At 33.6% G+C, this 22,452-nt stretch overlaps 1 protein-coding gene across 3 annotated transcripts in view; it reads right to left on the reverse strand.

Annotated features, from left to right (window-relative positions):
• The window catches only part of LOC105332538 (DNA polymerase subunit gamma-1), a 60,340-nt gene extending 38,898 nt beyond the window's left edge, over positions 1-21,442 (reverse strand). For 2 of the 3 annotated variants that reach the window (XM_066089235.1, XM_066089234.1), the window contains exons 1-25: positions 21,302-21,442; positions 19,116-19,366; positions 16,260-16,483; positions 15,560-15,720; positions 15,255-15,450; positions 14,828-14,983; positions 12,317-12,460; positions 11,747-11,826; positions 9,645-9,827; positions 9,457-9,550; positions 9,276-9,364; positions 8,811-9,047; positions 8,358-8,538; positions 7,805-7,867; positions 7,481-7,635; positions 6,704-6,757; positions 6,234-6,351; positions 5,921-6,053; positions 5,449-5,555; positions 5,024-5,160; positions 4,497-4,529; positions 4,102-4,119; positions 3,151-3,265; positions 2,368-2,619; positions 656-773 (exon numbers count right to left, since the gene is read on the reverse strand). In XM_066089235.1, coding sequence (XP_065945307.1) covers positions 656-773; positions 2,368-2,619; positions 3,151-3,265; positions 4,102-4,119; positions 4,497-4,529; positions 5,024-5,160; positions 5,449-5,555; positions 5,921-6,053; positions 6,234-6,351; positions 6,704-6,757; positions 7,481-7,635; positions 7,805-7,867; positions 8,358-8,538; positions 8,811-9,047; positions 9,276-9,364; positions 9,457-9,550; positions 9,645-9,827; positions 11,747-11,826; positions 12,317-12,460; positions 14,828-14,983; positions 15,255-15,450; positions 15,560-15,720; positions 16,260-16,483; positions 19,116-19,353 — 3,286 coding nt within the window. In that variant the 5' untranslated portion in view covers positions 19,354-19,366; positions 21,302-21,442. The remainder of the gene's footprint in view (positions 1-655; positions 774-2,367; positions 2,620-3,150; positions 3,266-4,101; positions 4,120-4,496; positions 4,530-5,023; positions 5,161-5,448; positions 5,556-5,920; positions 6,054-6,233; positions 6,352-6,703; positions 6,758-7,480; positions 7,636-7,804; positions 7,868-8,357; positions 8,539-8,810; positions 9,048-9,275; positions 9,365-9,456; positions 9,551-9,644; positions 9,828-11,746; positions 11,827-12,316; positions 12,461-14,827; positions 14,984-15,254; positions 15,451-15,559; positions 15,721-16,259; positions 16,484-19,115; positions 19,367-21,301) is intronic. The other variant, XM_066089236.1, reaches the window with a different exon arrangement.
• Between the last annotated feature and the right edge of the window lie 1,010 nt (positions 21,443-22,452).

A 22,452-nucleotide genomic window follows, 5' to 3' on the forward strand; every position in this document is an offset into this window, starting at 1 on the left:
CTTTCAATTAATGCATTGTAAAAAATGCTCCATAAAAAAATTGAACACTATATGCAGAAATACAAATTCTGAAAATGATATGAAAATCTGGCAGATTTCCAAAACATAGCCCTAAGGCCTGATATTCTAAAATTGAAATCTTTGTGTCAACCCTTAGGAAAAGCGATCGTAAATAACCGAATCTATAATTGAAATTGTGAAAAACTCATCCAGCTGCATAAAATCTAATTAAAGAAATCTGGGGTGGAAAGTAATCAAACTTACTCTGCTTAGTGGTAACAAGGAGCTGAGGTATTGTACATGTACTTATAACCTTGACCTTGGCTTTCAGTTGAGTGAATATGCATGAATATCTTGTAAAGTTGCTGTCACTTTTAAGAATACTAACATATTAACTGAAGCAAAATAATGTTTAAAAGGGGAAATGAATAAGATATCGGTACATTTAAAGGGCTTCAAAAGTTACACATTCCATAATCTTCAAAATCTAATGTGAGCAATATACAAGTAATCACGTGTTGTTAACTTTACAATCACGGTACCTTTCTACTGTTTTTTTTTCTTCAATTTACCAATTTTACCATTTGAACAATTTACAACTTTGACCTTTAATGAATCAACATGTAAAATAAAGCTAGTGAAAGTCTTGACTCACCAAAAGGGATGTTGTAAGCTCTCTCCATACCACTAGGGTTGGACGGAGTTTTACATTCCAGACCCACTTCTTTCCTCAGACACTGGTCAATATCCACTTTGCTGAAGAAGGCGACTGACTGAAAATACAATACCTCGGAGAATTATATATAAACAAAGCACCTCTTCTTTATATTCAAAATTATAAATCAATTCATTTGCTAATAGATCACAATATGCTTCAGCATACAGCATAATTGAAAAAAAAAGATTTTTAGAAGTAAATGTAAATGTATATTAGCTATGTAGCTATGATTTGCTTTAGTCTCTAGTGTCTGAAAAAACGTGCTAAGAGGTCACGTCCGAATGACCTTTTCATAAACTAATCAAGTTGTGGCTGGCAAAACCCTGTCAAAAAAGCTAATATTAGCAGTCACTCAAGGTGGCCACATCATTCAGAATAGTACTAAATCTTGATCAAGAAAAGAAATAGATATGCAATGTGTGTAAAGTAGGAGGTTTTCCATTTCTGCAGACATCTAAAAACTGAACAGGCTTGAAGCTCTTTTAACGAAACTGGCATTTTGTTATTGTTGCTTCATCCAACAGTTTTAAGAAAGACAAGTTTTGAAAGGTCAAAGAAGGTTATGAGTCTACTTCTTAAAATTATGATTCTCTGGTCGTTCAGTCATGACTTTAAAGCAGATTGTTTCAGATGTTTGAGAGCAGCTAATTTAATTAGACTTATGTTAAGACAGCAAATCATGAAAAATTCAACCTGTGTGTGTTAAAAGCAAAGATCACTTATTATTCATTTCCTATATCAGGGTTGTCTCTAAAAATTGAAGTAGAAGGAGGAAATGAAAAAGTAGCAGGGGGTCTGGGGGTCTTGCTTATAGCTACATTATGTTTGAAATGCAATAATAGCCGGGTAATTAAGGCATTATAGGCGGGGGTATTCCCCGCCTCCCGGGTCTTAGAGACAACCCTGCTATATACATGTATGAACATTATCACTACATAAACCAATAACAGCAGCATGTCCTGTGCATTACTTGGTTTTGTATTTTGGAGAGGGTTTATTTACGGTACTAGGTTTTGCCAGTTTCTCAAACCTATTAATCTATCAAAGAAAGATGTTTATATCAAAGAACGGTATATATGATAAGAGTTAAATTTGGCCCCCATAATTCGCCATTTTTTAAGTGTTTCGGGTACAATAAAATGATAACTAATTTTTTAGAAGAGTTGATATAAAATATATTTTTCATCTATTTATTTGCACTCACTGGCAGTATATGACGTCAGAAGTGACGCCATTTCTATAATTTAATCAAAATCATCCAAAAATTGACATTTTTCTTATCTATTTACGAATGGGAAATATAGAGCGCATGCTTGAACAAGGAAAATTTTTTGGTCACTTATTCGTCTTGGCTAGATACATCTCTGATTAAAATATTTTATTTGTTCAAGAATGCGCTCTATGTTTTCGGAAGGAAAACCTGCTTGAAAACAAGCTGTTTTACGCTAAGAATGCAAAAATGGTGGGAAAAGGTTGTCTTTACAATGTCATATTTCTAAATTGTGGGCACTTGAACCAAAATGAATATTATGTAAACACATCACATACATATCTGTACTAAGAAAACAAAGAATGATAGTAAAATGATGATGTTCATTTTGGGGGGCCATTTTAGGCCCTTATCATATATGTTCCTTTGTTATGCTCACCAGAGGTAGATCGTTCATTCCTAGAGCTCGAGCAAACATGCTCCGGGTGAGAAGATTGGTGATCTGTAGAGCCAGAACCGCTCTGTACCGGTCCTTACTGGACACCAGGTAGCGCACCTCGTCGTGGATGCTGATGGAGAACCGCGCGTCGATGTCGTACTGATTACAGAGCCAGTTCATACACACCAGCATCAGGTGGAGGTAGTCCACCGCTGAGCTCTGCACCACCCAGTTAATGCGGCTTGTCATAAACTGAAAACAATCAGCAATACTAATTGTCAAATAAATATAAACATTCAAATTACCAGTCAATATTTTTCTTCTTATATTAAAAGTAAATCAATGGAAAAATTACAACCCAATAGGTGGGACTTTAAATAATTACAGAAGCAGATTCAGTATTAACTAAATAAAAATTTGAAATAAAAAATAATTCGAATATTGTATATTAAATATACCGGTATATTAAAAGAAAATCTATGATCAAATTACAACCCAGTAGGTGGGACTTGTCTTTAACTACACAGGCAGATTCAGGATTAACTAAATAAAAAATTGAGAGAGAAAGTAATTCGAATATTAAGTGAATTCAAATAAACAAAGTATTAGAAGATTTAATGTTAACTTAAGAAACACATTAAACCATAAAGATGATTTCACAAAGACACATTTATGATAAGTATTCTTCCCCAGGGAGCTAAGATTTGGTTGAAAATATATATATACATGTACACCAGGCAAAACTAATCAGTTTCACTCTCACTAAAATTCTGGCCATCTCACCTCGTCCCCAATGATCTCAGGTTCCAACACTTTACTGATGGAGGCCTTTAGGACTGGTGTCTTTGGGGAGGCTGACCGAGCTATGGACTCGAGCATGTTAAACATCTCACTCTCACTGCCAGATAAACCAAATGTTTGTTATGATTTATAAACAGCTACATGCAAATGTACAATTGTAATGATACCAAAACAATTTTATACTTTTACAAACCTTTAGGTGTACCAGTTTTAAAAATTTAAAATCTGCTGTTTATAAAATAGAAAATCACATACATATTATCTTTTTATTTTATTATATTAAATTCTTATCTTTTTTATATTAAAATATTATCATTAAGTGTATGTAATCATCATAAAAAAGATTTAATTTATTAATTCATATTTTTAGTTTTCCAAATAATCTGAAAATTTTAATTATTTATGTAAACATTTTAAAGCTATTGTTTAATAAGTTTTAAAGTACATGTTACATTGAAAAAATATACATGTGTTGGAAGAAATAGGTCTTTGTGGTAAAATCAAAGATATTCATTGTTGTGCTTCTACATTTATAATAATAATTTATGAAAGCAAAACATTAAAAGAAAGTGTTTAATCTATTTTGATAGTTTCCTATTTACAAAAAATCAAAGATAGAAATACTGTTTAATCGCAGCAAGAATCAAAAGCATTAAAGCAAAAATGACACTTGTGTAAATTCACACAGCAATCATGATGTATGAACCAGAAAAAAAAATTGAAATGGATTTTCTTAATATTTTGATGAATGATGAAATTAGACATTAGTTTATAAACCTATCAAAAATATGAGGTTTTAACCAGAAAATCCATTTAGAAAAATATGACACACCAATGACTTCACCTTAATTGTACTGCAATAAAACTAATCTATATATGTATTAAGATTTTAAAAAAATGACGATTCTAATTGACCTTTTATATAAACGTTACCTGCCATCATTTATAGATCTGTTTGTTGTCAAAAATAATAAATCATATCTTTACTTTTTAGTAAATCAATGCAATAATTTATAATTTATGTTATTCAGTGCAAAGCTTTATAAATTTCTACCTGTTTGTTAAAATAACAATCAAGTCTTTTAAATGAATTTTAAATACATTTAAGCAACACATGTACACAACAGAAATTAAAGTACATCAATAAATGATATTATAGCATTCTAAAATAATCCTCACTGATTCTAATCTAGATTTTACCTGCTCAAAATTACAAAACTTTTTTATGTTATGTTAAAATAAAAATTATCCCTGAAACATCCGTTATTATTTCATTGATTTTAAATTTTAATTCAATGTATGTGTACAAGTAATTTTCATTTACTTACGTTCCTCCTTCCCAAACTTTCTCTCCACGTTTCCTAAAAAAAAAAAGCACACAAATTATAATTTTCAATAGAAAAACTTTACAATTCAAAAATCTTATTCTTTCACACTTTTCCTCAGGTACCAAAAATTGAAAGTGTAAATTTTAAAGCAAATGACATTTTACAGTCTCATACTAATGATTATAATAATAAATGAAGCATTTATATGTATTGTTTCCATGCGTTTTTCAAAGATAATGCATTATCACCCATATAGATTTATATAAGGAAAAAGAAGTGACTTCAAGGTTTTGCTAATTTGTATTCAGTAGGGTATGATTACACTTGACTGCTGCACATAAAAACATTCAGTAGATATGTAGATGTAAAATAAATAAATAATTTGAAAAACCTTTCATCCTCAATTATTTCCATTTCATCTTGTTTTTACCTAAGTTTAACTGCTAATGACCTATGCCATTTAATTGTGAAATGTTTGTTGTGCTGACATCTGACCTTTTGTTTTCATGCCTCACACTGATACTAACCTTTTACCTTTAGTTGTTTCATACAGTTTCCTGGCTTTGGCTGATGCTTCTGTAGGCAACAGATTATGATTAAAATTCATCAACAAAGTCTCTGCAAACTTTTGTCCTGCTCCATAAATTCTACCATAGTTCAGGATCTAAAAAAACAAAATTACACGTGAATATACAGTGAATACACTTCATGAATACAATTACAGCAATGTGCCAAGTATTGCTATAAACAGATTTTGTTTTATCTATTAAGATATAATGCATTTTAAGATAAGCAAATGAAATCAACTTAAATTTTAGCATGAATAATATATAAAAGTGTTGGGTGTAACTGTTTTTACCATGCATATATAACTTGTCCTGTCATGGTTAAGTTTTTTTGCTTCACTTCAAAATGTGTCCTATCATTACAATTAGGGTCCACCATTTCTTACTTTGGCATGGTCCCTAGAGATCCCCGCTGTCTCTGCAGTCTTGCTGTGTAGATCTGTCTTATCAATCTTATTTCCCTGGAGAGTCATCCAGCCAAAAGGGGTGGAGCCTGTAATCATCAAGTCTCCAATGTAACATGCAATGTGATTGGTCAGTGCAAGTAACATTTAGAATATCTGTATAATATATATTGTACATTGTAACCTTGTAAGTCACAATATGCATGGTGCCAAGGAAATTTTTTATAAATTCAACACATCTTGAAGGCTTAAAACAAAAACAATGTGCACAAATGTTTATTTAAAAAATCTAATTCTTTTAGGGTTTTTTTTTTCAAATTTAGTCACCCTGTTTTTACTTTATAGCAAGTGCATTCATGATGTTACAACAGTATCACAAAGTTTTTCAAGTACTTAACTAGTAATGAATAAGTGTTAAAAGTATTATTGCTTTAATTTACACTGAATTGTTTACCATGTATTCTGTGTTTGGAGTCCCCTATCACGGCCGCAATCCACAATTCCTGGGAATCCACATCAGCCCCCACAAAGTGGTACCCAGGGGGAGACTGGATCATGGACTTCATTTCACTCCCTACCCTGTCCACCTGTCAACAAAACAATTCAGGACATTACAGTTCCGTATCACTAATCTATTTAAGAATCACTGCACCACCACATGGTATGAGAATTTTTAAAGATAAGAAATTTTCTTGTGTGACTACATGTATTTCTAACCATTCAAACTGTTATTAAAAGGGAGACAACATTGATTTTTTTACACTTACATAGGCGTTACTGGCTGTCATCCATGTTTTTTCGACTGCTCTCCTGGTGATGGTTCCTGCTGGCACAACCCTCGGGACTATGGCTCCATACATACCATCATTGTGGTAATCTGGATCACTGGACAAAAAACACATAACAATTGATGATTCAACATCAATCCATCTTTGATAGATTGATTTATGATTACTGGTATCTCATTTTAATGAAAGATAATATTTTCCTTTTCTTGTGTGTACCAGTATATTTAGCTAGGATTTAATTGAAGTTCAGGCATTGTTACAGTGAGTGCAGGCCAAAAACCCTTCAGGTTCTGGGCTGGGTACTGGTATTAAGAGGTTTTACATGTACACAAATATACAATTTCACAGCAAGACTAAGAAATATCTGGAGTATTCTAATAAATGTACTACTTGTATTTTTCAAGGAATAGTACACAGAAAACAAGATGTATATGAATTGCCGGGCCTACCTGGTGACTGTACTTGGCAGGTCCTCTTCCTCCAGGGTCAAGGCCATCTGTCCTCTGTGTATTAACAAAGAAAGGTCAAACATGTTTAACCAGAAACAAGAATTTTTCAGAAACAACTTAGGCCACCTGAATTTCATTTCTTGCTCGTCGGACCAAACTATACAGATAATATTACCGGTATTTGAAATTTTTCGAATCCAGAAAATTCAGTTGTATTTTCTGTTCTAACTGCTCTATTTTTTTTCCTATTTTAAACTGTTTTAATTTTTAAAGCTGAGAAAAGTAGAAAAAATGTAATTGTTCACTCAAAAATTTTCAAGTACAATCTAAAAACTTTTGCCTACAAAAAATAATAATTTCATTATCTTTTTGCTTATACCTTTTTCATCAGATGTACAACAAACAAAAAATTAAATTGGCTTGGCCTTATTTATATGGTTCTTGTTCCATACGTCATGCAGTAAATATTTTAAATGCAATATTCAATCAAATTGTGATTTTGAAGTTCCATTACAACTATGTATCTGTATTGTATATACCTGGTATTCAAAGTATTAAAACAATAGAAAAATTAAAACTTTTTATTCACTTAGCATTCTTAACTATGTATACATGTATCTTGTTCCATTATCAAAATTCCATTAACAATGTCAGAATATCATTTAAAAGTAACTGTTTGAAATATGACTGCAGCCATACATCTTCATCAGTAATCAAGTAATTAGCTGTCACAGTTGGGAAGAATATCATTCCTCTCATCTGCGACTGTTTACTCACGAGATTCTGTCTTTGTTATTTTTCCAGTAAGAACACATTTTGGTCAGTTTGAGAACGTTTTCTGCTGTGATCAACAGAGATTTGAGGACTCCTGTCTCTATGAGGGGCAGAAAGTCCTTAGACAGAGGGTTCCCAACATTGCTTCCTTTTCCATCCTACAAACAAATAATTTATTCATAATTACTAGTAAGTCATAGACATTTTAAATACATGTATACCGGTCTCAGAGTATTCTTAAATACAGTTGTAGTTTTACAACACACACATGTATATACATTTTACATGCAGAACTTCAATAATCTGTGGTTAACTCCAAATACTCACTTTGTGAGGAAGCTTTTGAAACCAGCAACCTGGAATTCCAATATCATATTTTGTCTCCTTAACCTGCAATTACACCAATCAAATAAAGGTACAATTAGTATAGTTCACAAAGCATAATACATGTACATGTAATACAGTCTTTAAATGTTTTACAAGAAATATACAAATATCTTTTAAATCACTTTTATGATTCCACTGCATTTTCATAATAGAGTCCCTGAGTACTTACAAATAACAAATACATTTATTTAGAGGACTGATACACAGCATAAAATACTCACGACATAGACTTTATCAGAATGATTACAAAGGTGTCTTGCATGCAAATATTTGTATACAGCTGTACATCAATGTCTGCATGTTTCTATTTAATTACACATGCACCTACTCATCCTAGTTTGAAAGATTATACTTACCTTGCAATATGTAATTTTATAAAACAGCCAGAGCTTTAGTTAAGGCCTCATCCCTGGCAGTTGCGATGCCCAATTTCTATTCTATACATTAATAAACACAGTGTTAACTTTCAAATAGAAAAAAAGATTTGGCCTACCTCAAGGATGTCATCCTTTTTCTTGGCCTGCTTTTTGATGCCGGCCTCGTCCAGGTGTTTGGCTCTCTCTGTCCACTCCATGTCATCCTTTGCCGTGTTCAGCATGCTCTCTAGCTCCTTGTCAGACATGGGAACCAGCAAACCCTCAGAGACGGACTCATTGCACATCTTAAACAGGTTTCTAAAACAAAGAGAAATATCTGTACACTGTCTATTCATCGAAACCAATCTATATGATGCAAACTAGTGGATTGCCTAAAATTTACAGGTTTGTTGGGATTTTTTTTCACAGAAAGAAAATTTTCTTAAATTGTTTATCATACAGTCATGTAAAAACAATATCTGTACATCTTGAGATTTAAGTTTTGAGGGAAGAGATACTTTAAAAAATTTGTTTGACGTAATTTACTCATGATTAAACACAGGATAAGCACTGAAAAATAAAAGGTTTACGCGATTGGGAATTTGGACATCCCTTCTTCAGCCATGGCTAGCTTCTGTCTGTCAGAGGCAGCTTTGTGTTTGTCTGGGATTAGGTAACCCCAGCCATATTTGTCATCAAAGTGCAAAGGGTAACCCTTGTAGGTCATTCTCAGAAGTTTGGGGGTGATGCGGCGTGAAGTTGAGACCAGGGAGGGACCAGGCTTCCAGTCAGGGTCTGAGGTTCTGGGGCACAGATCTCTGTACCAACTGTAAACATTCAATGACTTGATTCATGACAAGCTGTTAAGGCACAGAATTCTTACAATCCAAAATATTTCTGAAAATTTAGGGACACTTTGTATGTGATTTAACATTGTGATGAAAGTAAAACTTATGTAACATGAAAACCAGGTAAAAACATTAACTTGCAATGTAAACTCAGGATTCAAACTTTAATGAGATGAATGGCCTTTACATTTTCATTGTATCACTTACGCTGGATACCCAACCATGTGACGAGAAACTTTTGGGATTCTATCTTTAGATGCCAAAATGTCTTCTAGGATTTCATCTGGTGTTTTCTCCTGGAATTTACAGGCATATGAAAATCTCACCACAACTTAAATTGTCACAAAGTACAAAGAGAAAATTATGATTCTTTCGTAGCATAATGTACCTTGTTTGTGTCTTTGGGTTTCTTTTTGGGTTTGTTTAGTTTATAAGTATTAACACTCCAATCTAGATCCCAAAGCCAAAGGTCCTCCTCATATCTATTAAGAGCAAACACAGAAAACGTAAATGTTATCCTCAAACAATAATATAACATAAACTCACGACATCAAATAAAATCAAGTACGTATGTACCTCTTGTCATGCAACAATTCACAAGCCTCGTTGGCCAACTTCTGCAGCAACCGGGATAACTCATTCTGTAGATCATCATATACAGCATCCGACTGGTTCAAATACCTCTCCCAGTTTTGATTGATTGGCAAGTAGGCACTTCCCATTTCCATCATTCCTGACAGAGTAACTGGGTTGGGAAATCTGTTGATGAAGTTAAAAAACTTAAATACAGACAATACCTAAAACCCTAATACCAGAGCAGACCCAACTTACCCCCTGGTTTATTTTCGGGGTTTATTTAGGGTCTGCTTGTTAAAAATTTGCGTCCTCTCTGGGTTTACTTTGGGTCAACTCAGGGTTAACTTTTGGTTTACTCAGATTTGCTTTTAGGGTCCACTTTATGCACTGAAATGTGAAGCAGACCCATCTATTATCTTACCATCTTTTTGCCTGTTAGACCTGCCCCTTGTATATTCCAAATACACATGCAGCATCTGCTTTAAGGGGTCTACTTTTGATCAGGGTTTACTCTCTGTGTCCACTCTGGGTCTACTCTAAGTTTACTTAGGGTTTACTTGGGGTTAACTCTGGGTCTTTCTAGCAAACCAGGAGTAAACCCCTAGCAGACCTGAAAGTAAACCCAGGGTTTAGTTGGGGTCTATTTTCTGTTAGGCTGTGCCTTACAGGTACTGTTTATGCATCAAAGGGCGAATTTATTGATAAAAAACTAGTTCAAGTTTAGGTTTATGGTTTGATAATAATTTCATATCTGTTTGAAACCAGTTGGGTGGTTTGAAGGTTTAGCACTAAATGGAAAGTTAGTTTAGAAAAATGGCTGCCATTGCACTCCCATATACTGGATTTGTTCTTGGAATTTGAAGAAGATAATTTTTGAACTCATCTGCATTTGCATGAAAGTCTTTATTCTCTAGAAAATAGTGCAGACAATTTTTTTCCTGACAAAACCCACTTATTAGGGTCTTCTGCGAACACATTGCAAAATTGGCTTTTAACACCATATCAATATTATGGAAAAGTGAATGCTGTTATGAAAAACTATTCATATTCATTTTTCTACACGTATATCAATAGAGATCATTTGGTTCACCCAAGGTGTTTGAAACAAGTTAAAAATGACACTGGTTTCAAGTGAAATATGCACTAATTACGTGGTCTTAGCTCAAAAGCCAGACAAATCTTGTTGATTTTAAAGAGCCTTAGTTAAGTTGCCAGCAATGATATAGGCAGGCGAACTTATGACATGCATTGCAATGTGTACAAAAATAAAATGTTATGAGCAGATCTTTCAATGAATTCTTTTTTTATCAACCACTTTAAAAGTTTTTCGTTTGCCTGTTGCAAATTGCAAAGGGTAATTCTCAGTGTTAGTATTAATGGAATCGCTCTCTTCCACAATATTATTATTTTTGTCAGTACTATATGTACTATCATAGATCCTTTAAGACACATAAAAATTATGTTTAACGTTAGGACGATACCCACATGCTTCGCTGAGTTCTTTCTTTGACACATGTGCCACACTTGAATATTTACATTCATTTACTTTCCCCCTATTAAATTGTATTATATTTTGCCGAAAGGGAATGAATTTTTAAAAACATAAATATAAGCATTAAATCATTATTTTTTGAAAAAGATGTGGTCTCATAACTACAACGGTGAGTGAAAACAAATTTTTATAACGCGCTAACGCGCATTATTCAATTTGTATGCACACACCGTTGCAGTTATGAGACCTCATCTTTCAAAAAATAATGATTCAATGCTTAAATATCAACAAGTCTCTTTCGAACAACTGTCTTTCCGCCATCTTGAAAGGATTTAAAACCCCCGAAACTGCATTCGGATGTGGTTTTAGTTTTGTTTCAGTTTAAAGCCAATAAATACAAAAACTAGTTTTAGTTTAAAACTAGTTCAAAACCAGTTTTGCAAATAAATGGAAAGTTTGCAAAACCGAATTAAAACCTAAACTAGTTCTTGATCAATAAATTCGCCCAAAATAAAATATGATGCAGGATTATTCTAAGGAGAGCACCATAGCTTTAGAAACTTGGTATATATGTATGTAAATTTTTTGAAACAAAAGCATTAAAGATTACCTTTCTAGAAACTGTGGCCATACTTTTCTAAATACATGGAGTGTTGCTTCAACATCACTTGCACAATATGTACACAGCTCCTGGTCAAGTAAACCAATAACATTACAAGATATGTTGCATATCTTAGATTTCTAATGGATGCTGTAATACTCTTTTTTACAAGAGATCTTCAAAAATTAGTGAAACTTAAGTATTTGACAACTGTGGTTTCATCATAGTTTGTTGAACAACATATTCATAAAAGTAAAAAATTGACACAAGCATTTAATGGCATAGTTATCTACTAACTCATTTATAGAATCTTCAAAACTGAGAATTTTACTAGAATCCAGAACAATTCTCGCCTACCCGTATTTATAATGAAAAGTGTGTGGGTTTATTTGCTTGCTACCTCCAGAACTGGTTCAGGATATCTGCAGCGTCTACTTGCTATTTAGAAAGTAGACAATGGAGATCTATCGGAGATCTCCATACTGCAAACGAGCAAATGAGGATTACTCTTGCAGCTCTCCAATCGAACAAACGAATACACCCTGTATCTTTATATATACAGTGCAGGGTCAGACTTACCTGGTACATATCCCTGACATCGGCCATGCTGCCCTTCACAAACACATCCCTGGTGGCTTTCTCCAGGGGCCGCCCTCCACAGTGGTGCTGGTACACATCATTCAGGTTATTCATGGTGCTCTCATTGGTCCAGTAGCTGTCAACCTGTATTAGAGGATTCCTTGAGGGTGAAATAACCATTACAAACAAGTTAAATTCACATCTTGTAACTGTTAAATAAGTCACCCCTTATTGTCATTTAAATTTTAGACCACGTGGTTTTATTTGACCCTTTCAGTTTTGCAGTAAAAATCATGCATCGTGTTTATAGTCTATTTTATAGAATCTTGGTTCTATATATATTTTCAACCACAGTGGAGTGTTTGAACACAAACAATAACTTTGTTCTGAATATTATCGTTTAATTTAACAGGTCGAGACCACTATACTTTGTGACGTCGGCATAAATTTGCATACTAAATTAGCCGTCTGTTTACTTTTATCGACAAACCAATCAGGTGAATGAGTTGCAAGGTATTGTGGGCTACTACAAGTTTCAGTGTATACAAAGCGTATTGAAAATATATACCATTTTGAATTGTCCTTTGGAAACTCATTTTGAATGATTTTTCAGAATTTATGAAATGAATATGGACAATTATGTCTTAACTTCAATTTCTATGCTCACATTTAAAAAATATTGCATATGAGGACTTATATCAACCTATTTAAATACCCCATTGTCAATGTTCAAAAGAGAGGTACGTCCTATTGAATTAGAAGCAGTGAGTACCGTTTTTTCACGTGTTACCCCATATTTGGGACAACATTAGTAGAATGCGCGTTGATATTTTCTTTAGGGACATTCATCAGAATGCTTAACGGACAAAATACTATATGCTGCATAGCTTGCGCTTCTGTGTTTGTTTATGTGTGCATTTCTAGTACCGTGGCTATTCACATATGTTAAAAATGTACAGTTACTTGTACATGTATTTATTTCTAGTGCACAATGATAAAGTCACCAAAACACATTGGGCGATTTTTTCTTGTCAAAATCTGTTTGTATTTGTATGCGTATGTTTGTCAGTCGTTTGATACTGATCATTTTTTGAAGCAACAATTCATCAATTAAAACAACGGTATTTTTCAATGTGAGCATGGAACAAAGTTAATGGTACGTAATCTTTCCTTTTTTACCTTCTAAAGTAAAAATCAAGAAGTACAAACATTCCGGCAAGCAATTAAATATTGTGAATAAAACAGACAAAAACCACGTGCGTTTGTTGAATCATAAACACGTTGTAGACCGTCATGCATTGCAACTCATTCAATGGATTGGAGAATCTGTTTGACGTAAATACTGTCACGTGTTAAATAATGCTATCTATATAAGGTAGTGTACCCGACCTGTTTAAATACCCACTAGATGATGAAATAAGACATACATCTGAATAGATTTTCATGTTTTAACATAAATCAGAGTAGGATATGATATGAAAAAATGACTAGTACTTAGTATTTTGAGAATATCATCCGAACACTTATTCTTCCGCTCAAAATTTCACAGGAACTGAACAAATTTCGGGGAAGTCACGTGAACTTTCATTCGAGCACCTCTAGATTTACAGCATACTTAGCAACGATAAAGAATACATTCAAAACACATTCCCAGGGGTGTAAGTGTTTTTGTTATACTTTCATGTTAAATACTGAAATCTGATTGGTTAAGACGCAGTTAATAATATTTACTATTACCCTCAGCATTAGCAATGCACTTAGCAACGGGTAACATTAAAAAATGTTACATGCGCGAAAATTATGCGCGTACGGTTTGATGTAGAATTCACGTTATTCCTATATAAAAGCAGTAAAATTTTCTTAAAAATTTTAATAAAGACATTCAGTATAACAAAATAAATAGTGCCTGTTTGGGAGGATAACAGTTGAAATTGACACCCCTCGAAAACCATTGTCAACCTCCGCTTCGCGTCGGTTGACAATGGTTTTCTCGGGGTGTCAATTTCAACTCTTACCCTCCCAAACAGGCACTATTTATATAATATTACATCTCGTGATTGTTGTGGTCTTTTTTCCCATTAATTCATCACTGTTTCCTTGGTTACTGTAGATTCCTTATTTTACATGAGTCCCTAATTCTGCATTCAAACCATTTTGCATCAAATCCCAAGAATATAAAATCATGAACCACAATTCTTTTTAATAGTTTCATTTAGTTTACATCTGTCCGAAAAATTAAAAAAAAATGCGCGAGGGTTGCTTCTCACAATTTAATGCTTTTAATTAATTATTGAACAGTATTCTACACCATGATCTACTGAATCCCTGCTAAGTGGGTTTTTTCTCTATATATATCACATCAAAGAGCACATGCAAATTCTCACTGATGTGATTGTATTGTATTTTGTTATAATGTGTACTTAGTAAGGCAAAAACACCTCTTATGACAATATTTAGATTTGCATTATAGTTCATGCGACAGAACTGTAAGAAATACTTAAATGACATTACCATTTGTTTCCTGGAGGACTTCATTTCCATGTACTCCCGTACATCTTTCCTGTTGGTGGATTTCTTACTGGACTGGTACAGCACCTGTTGGAAACTCGTCATACCACACAGGGCAATGTGTAAGGACATGGTGTCTAAGAAACGCACCTGGGATTTCTTAATAAATGGGAGAGAAAAAAAAAGATGAGAGTTGAACATGTAAATCCTCTATTAAATGGATATAAATCCTCTATCACATGTACTCGGGGTTTTGTTTTCTTTGCAAATATAACATTAATTGAAGAGAACTTAATCCCTTCAAATTGTTGAATTGTGGTACAGGAAATGTTTTTTCGTCTACTTTCAAAGAACATTTACCCATATAAACTTGATAGTTTGTCACAAAATCAACTTTATTGAAACAACTACCAAACTCTGAAATCAATACCTTGATGTAATACTGCTCCTTAACAAAGGATCTATCAAATCCCACATTATGACCAATGACAATCTTTTTCCGACCTTTCTTGAGATGACAGCCATGTTCCTCTGGAGAAGACTCCAAAGGAATCAGATCACATAGTCTCGGATTTCTGGTCCAGCGGAATTTGTCTTTTGTTACTGCTTCTGAACACCATGAGTACCTGGAATTTCCAATAATTTCTCTAAAATCATTACGAAAAAAGGTCAATTGAAATGTCTTTTGAAAAGTAGTTTAGAGGTTGATTCTTATCAATACATATTATGACAAACCAGTTTGTTGGGGAAAGAGCAGTGGCCATTGTAGGATAATGCCCCTCCATTACTAAAATTTCCACATCAAACACAAATACGTCTTCCTCTGGGTATTTGACAGCAGTAGCTTTTCCTGTTTTGGGATCATACTTTGTCCAGCCTGCTCTTTGGGACCATTTCTGAATATCAAGTCAGATAGACCATGTACATTACAATTAAATCCACACACAATGTTATCACACTTTATGAACACCTCCTAGCTGACTCTATGTAAAACAAGAGGCCAATGGGCAACTTCAGCATGATACAGCAATGTGAAGGATTAATAAACTGTATATGTTCAGTGCATTATCTTATTATCCCATGTGCATATATATAGATAAAAAGATTATATTGATTATTGTGGCAGATTTAAAATGTATTCTGACTACTTATGTATAAATGTATTTTTACTACATTATGAATAGCAGGAGACTACCTCCTCCCTAAAAGAACAACATGCAAGAATCAAAGTCATATACATCCTATAAATTAAAACCCTATAAATTAAACAAAGGGGCCATATAGAAAAGTTTTCACTATGTTCTAAAAAAAATTTATGTTGACTCTAACTATGCACTCAAATTCTGAGCTACATATAGATTATAAATTTACGGATGTAAATTTTTTTTTTCAAAGAAAGTAGCATTGTTTAATTTGAGTAGAAACTTTAGCATACCTTTGGTTTGGGTGGAATTGGACCTCCCATTAACATTTGCGTCAGCTGTATGTAACCATCTAACTGCTGATTGGCAATGCTGTAGAAGTGATCGGTGACAGACTTTCCATGGAGTTTTGGAAGATCAAATGTCACATCATCCAATACTGTGGTGTTTTTATCCCATAAACCATGCGCAGCCAGGTTATTCTTGATGTCATCCAATCCACTTACTACCTTTTTCTCTTTAAAATCAACATGATAGTAATATATATAATACAAGTCATATGTATATGTACCATAGGATTCATACATGTATTTCTACAATAAATCTTAACAAGAGGCCCATGGGCCACATCGCTCACCTGAACAGCAGTTCCTTGTAACATTACATTTCGTAGCATATGCTTTTTCTATTTTAAACATTGAACCCCTTTCTGGGGACCCAGTTATGGTCCGAGGTTTATGGTTGGCTTGAACAACATAAACAGTAACATAGGAATGAAAATGTGTAGCACTGCGGTAGGACCGCACGTACACAACCTGAAAAACTGAACGTAGCAGAGTTCCACTTCAAGAGAAATAACTCTCAGACTGTACAGAACATCAAGAAAGATAACTCTTGGTTCCACTACATTAGAGTTTACACAATTTGAGGATCCTTGCATAATAATCTCACAAACTGTAGCATTATAGTTCTCGAGAAAAACTTTTTAAAAACATTTTCAATATATCTTTCTATGTTAAACTTTGAACCCCTCTTGGGGCCACAGTATTAGTCCAGGGCTAAAGTTTTAATTATTTGGAATCTACATTATTTAAGGATGCTTGCATAGTTATCTCACAAGCTGAAGCATTATAGTTCCCTAGAAAAAGATTTTTCAACATTTTCCCTCTATATTTCTATGCTAAACTTTGAACACCTCTTGGGGCCCCAGTATTAGATTGAGGTCACAGCTTTTATAATTTCGAATCTACACTATTTGAGGGTGCTTACGTAGTTATCTGACAAATTGATGCATTGTAGTTCTCGAAAAGAAGATTTTTAAACATTTTCCATATATACCGGTACTTCTACATTTAACTTTAAACCCATCTTGGGTCCCTAGTATTAGTCCAGGGGTCACTATTTTAAAACTGTCGAACCTTCATTATCCAAAGTTGTATGCATGATAGTAATCTCACAAATTGAGGCATTGTAGTTCTCGAGACGAAGATATTTTAACGTTACCTTTATATTTCTATAATAAACTTTGACCCCATCTTGGGGCCCCAGTATTGGTCCGGGGGTCATGATTTTACCAATTAGAAGTCTACATGAGCGAAGGCATAGAAATTCCACAAACTAAAACATTGTTGTTCTTGAGAAGAAAATTTTTAAACTTTTCCTTTATGTTTTTTAAAATGTTTAAATTTTGAACCCCTCTTGGTGCCCATCAATTGTCCGGGAGTTACAATTTTTTGAATCTACATTATTTAAGGATGTACATGTATGCATAGTAATATCCCAAACAGTTGCACTATAGTTCTTGAGAAGAAGATTTTAAAACATTTTCCTATATATGTTAAAATCTAAACCCCTATTGGGGCCCCACTTTTTGTTCAGGGGTCACGATTTTTACAATCTTCACTATATATACAACCGTTTGTGTATGTATTGGCATTTTTGGTGAAGTGGTTTTTGAGAAGAAGATTTTTTAAACATTTTTCATATGTAGTTCTATGTTAAACTTTGAACCCCGCCTGGGGCTGCAGTTTTGATTTGAGGGTCACGATTTCTACAATTTAGAATCTTCATTATACATACAAGCTTTTGTGTAAACATTGGCATTTCTGGTGCAGTGGTTCTTGAGAAGAAGATTTTTTAAACATTTTCCCAAGGTATATCTATGTTAAACTTTGAACCCCCCCTGGGGCCCCAGTTTTGGTCCGAGGGTCACAATTGTTACAATTTAGAATCTTCACTATATATACAAGCTTTTGTGTAAATATTGGCATTTCTGGTGCAGTGGTTCTTGAGAAGAAGATTTTTTAAACATTTTCCTAAGGTATATCTATGTTAAATTTGAACCCCGCCTGGGGCCCCAGTTTTGGTCCGAGGGTCACGATTTTTACAATTTAGAATCTTCACTATGTATACAAGCTTATGTGTAATATTGGCATTTCTGGTGCAGTGGTTCTTGAGAAGAAGATTTTTAAAAAAATTTCCTATGTATTTCTATGTTAAACTTTGAACCCCGCCTGGGGCCCCAGTTTTGGTCCGAGGGTCACGATTTTTACAATTTAGAATCTTCACTATATATACAAGTTTTTGTGTAAATATTGGCATTTCTGGTGCAGTGGTTCTTGAGAAGAAGATTTTTAAAACATTTTCCTATGTATTTCTATGTTAAACTTTGAACCCCACCTGGGGCCCCAGTTTTGGTCCGAGGGTCACGATTTTAACAATTTAGAATCTTCACTATATATACAAGCTTTTGTGTAAATATTGGCATTTCTGGTGCAGTGGTTCTTGAGAAGAAGATTTTTAAAGACATGCACCCTATACTTACTGTTTCGCAATTATCTCCCTTTTGAAAAGGGCTGTGCCCTTTATTTTTACAATTTATTACCCCCTTTCCATAAAGATGCTTTGTACCAAATTTGGTTAAATTTGGCCCAGTGGTTTTTGAGAAGAAGTTGAAAATGTGAAAAGTTTACAGACGGACGGACAGACAGACAGACGGACGGACGGACGGACGGACGACGGACAACGGGTGATCAGAAAAGCTCACTTGAACCTTCGGTTCAGGTGAGCTAAAAAGTCATATTTGAAAAACTTCATATTTTTCTTAACAGAAGAATTTCCAAGGTATTATAAATTTCTCAGAAAATAACCTTTTGTATCTGCTTTAGGAAAGATTTGTTCATGCAGTTTCTCTGGAATCATCTGGATATTGATTTCATTCACTCTTGACTTGGCTGTGCTTGCAGTTTTCACTGAACAGGAATGATGGACATTAACTTTACACACACTACTTCTTAAAAATGTATTGCTTCCTCGTTTTAAAGCCAACATTCTTTCAATACTGCATGAATGGTAGCCTCTCCTTACATTGTTCAGGTATGAAGCCATTTTAGCCCTTCATCTGTAAAATAATTACTTTTACAATTAATTTAAAACATTCTCAACAACAACTGAATCTCTTTATTTATCAGGATTTGAAAATTTTAGAGGAAAGTTACTTCACCAACATCATGTATATAATTATGAATAATTCTATAAGATATGAGAACCAACAACAAGATTTCATGTATAATTTATTTTAGCATTGAATGCCTATTTTTAGATATCGTCGGTCCCATAACACACCAAGCCGTGCAGACAAATTGAATACCACTCGTTAGTGTGGTATGATAGTTTGTCTGCATGGCCTGGTGTGTTATAAAAATGACGATATCCCAAAATCAGCATTTAATGCTTATATTTATATTTAGATACTTTTTAAAAATCCATGCCTTGTCTGCACATGTGATTTATGCCTCAAAATTATTGAATTTATATCCTACAGAAATTATTGTATTATCCTATGGGTACGTTCAAATTAAAGGGGCATGGTTATGACTGATAAAAAATTATATTTCTGTTTACAATGCTTTATTAAGGCATTTCTAATAATCAACCGAAATTTGAGTGTCAGTTGTCATGTTATTAGCGAGATACAGAGCTCACAATTTTCTGTCATGTAAAGCATTTTGTTTACGTTTTGAAAGTTGAAGTTAAAATTTCTGTTTTAAACATAAACTGAATGTGATAAATGCTAGGAACTATTTATTAACAATTAAAATGAATTAGAAGAGAGAAAAATAAGCCTGAAAAAGAACTTTTACTGGTTTATTGATCCAATGTAAACAAAAACAGGGCTCGAGCCTTGTTTACATGACAAAGAACTGTGAGCCCTGTTGCTTGCTTATAACTCTACAACTGATGCTCAAATTTTGGATGATCATTAGAAATGAATTTCTAAAGCATTGTAAAGGATGAAAATAGAAAGATAAAATTCGACCAAAATCGTGACCATGCCCCTTTAATAGAAGAGCCACTACAACAGCCACTAGCATGAACTCTGATTTTCACTTGTGATATTGAACTTCGACATGTGTGACGTACGTCATATTAAAATATAAGTGTTTTCACAGGAAATTGAATGACGCAAGTTTCCAATGCAAACATAAGGGAAAATATACACTGAACATAAATATATTTATACAAACACAATCCAATACTTCTATGACATCTACACATAAGTGCAGCTAGATGCCATGAATATATGCCATGCACTCTACTATTGTCTTTCATACAGAATAATAGAAGTATAAAAGATGGGTGTGGGTGTAAAATAGCATGTTTTGAACAACATAATACATTGTATCACAAATGGGACATACATTTAAAGTGCCAATTAAAACTTAAAATGATCGATTAGTGATTTTTTTTATAATCTCAAATAATAAATGTGTTTTAATAGTTTCACAGATTGTAAGATTGATTCACAACTTAGAAGTTCAAATTCCAGTCCCAAACACTGGGGCTAAATTAAAACTTATAGTTTTACTGACAGTTATCTATTTTAATTCAGAAAAAATCCTTTTTCTAGCATTGTAACATTTGATATGTTTTGTATTGGTTTTCTTTAGTTCCGTTTGTGTTTTTTGCTATTCTCAATAGAAAAGTTTAAGTAGACATGCACATTCCTAATCCAACTGTTCGTCCAACTTGACCTAGCGTTATATGATCGTGAGCACTTCTAGTCCAAGCACAGGAGTCGGCAATCTTATCAATAAATAATAACTATAGAGTCAAAATAAGTAAAAACCCAGCCATGAGCTTCGCTCACGAAGTGCTCACTTTGTGAGCAAAGCTCATGGCTGGGTTTTTACTTATTCTGACTCTAGTTATTATTTATCAGCTGAGTTTATTGATAAGATTGCCGACTCCTGTGGTCCAAGGCAGGCCACTTCTCCAACTGTTTTAAAAAAATTTAAAAAAAATTGTGCATATACCTCATTTCTTGTAAATTTACCTGAAACATTACATGAAGCTATAGGTATTCTTTCTTTATAAGACCAATACTATGGTAACGGTTTTCTCATGTTTGGTATATAGACAATAGTAAGGTTTTTCAACTTTTCAGTCTTTTGAGTCAGTCAAGTCAAAACAATAATATCCCGCACCTGTAGAAAAAATATATTGTATTACGAACCCGATTACTATTTTCACAAAACAACTTTTTGAATTTAAAAAGTTTCTTGCTTCTTTTAAAACACAATGATTATGAGGTTTATTTGAAATATACAACAATTATCATTTCGCAAGTTAAGCCTAAAAGTTATGAAATATATAGGCGGGGTGGGGCGAGGTGGGGATGGTCAGATGGTAGCTGCACCGCACTAGTACTTACTTTTATCATAACGTTATATATTTTACAGCCTTCAAACTGCATACACGTAGTTCAAATTAAAGTAAAGGAAAAATACTTTTCATTCATTTGGGGGAAAATTATTAATGTTTGCATGTATATTCAATTAATTAAGACTTTTGTTGCATAATAAAACGTTCTCATACTAATGTATTAATAATAATGACCATATATATACTTGTATATACATGCACATGTATACATATGAAATCACAGGCTCATGTAACTCCCTAAACTTACTAGGATTCCCTATATCCGTCTGTAAAATATAAACTAAACCACTTTAAATAAACGTGAATTGTAAACGCTGTAGCGGAATATTATTTTCTATTTGCGCTTTGGTTATATATTATTCACATCTTTGTTGAATAATGGATTTTATGGATGTATTATTATTTTTTTATTCTTTAATTGCGACCACCAACCCCCAACCTTAATCCCCCTGAATCATTGGGAAATAGGCCTGGACCGGGTTGCTCAAAACACTGGTTAACTTTAACCATTGTTTAAGTTAACCAGTGGTTAAAGTTAACCAATGTTTTGAGAAACCCGGTCCTGAAGATTTAGAAATGCTTACCGAGCTTCAGTCTATTGGAACATGGTGTTGCTGTTGATTAAGAAACTGCTTCCAAACTTTCGTTCTTTACTGATTTTTAATTTAAAGTAATAAATGTTATCAAATGACAATAATTTTGAACTTTTAAAATGCAGATTAGAATTTAGCAATAGACACTCTTGACATATAAAGGCATCTA

The sequence above is a fragment of the Magallana gigas genome, chromosome 6, assembly GCF_963853765.1.
Source record: "Magallana gigas chromosome 6, xbMagGiga1.1, whole genome shotgun sequence".
Taxonomy (NCBI): domain Eukaryota; kingdom Metazoa; phylum Mollusca; class Bivalvia; order Ostreida; family Ostreidae; genus Magallana; species Magallana gigas.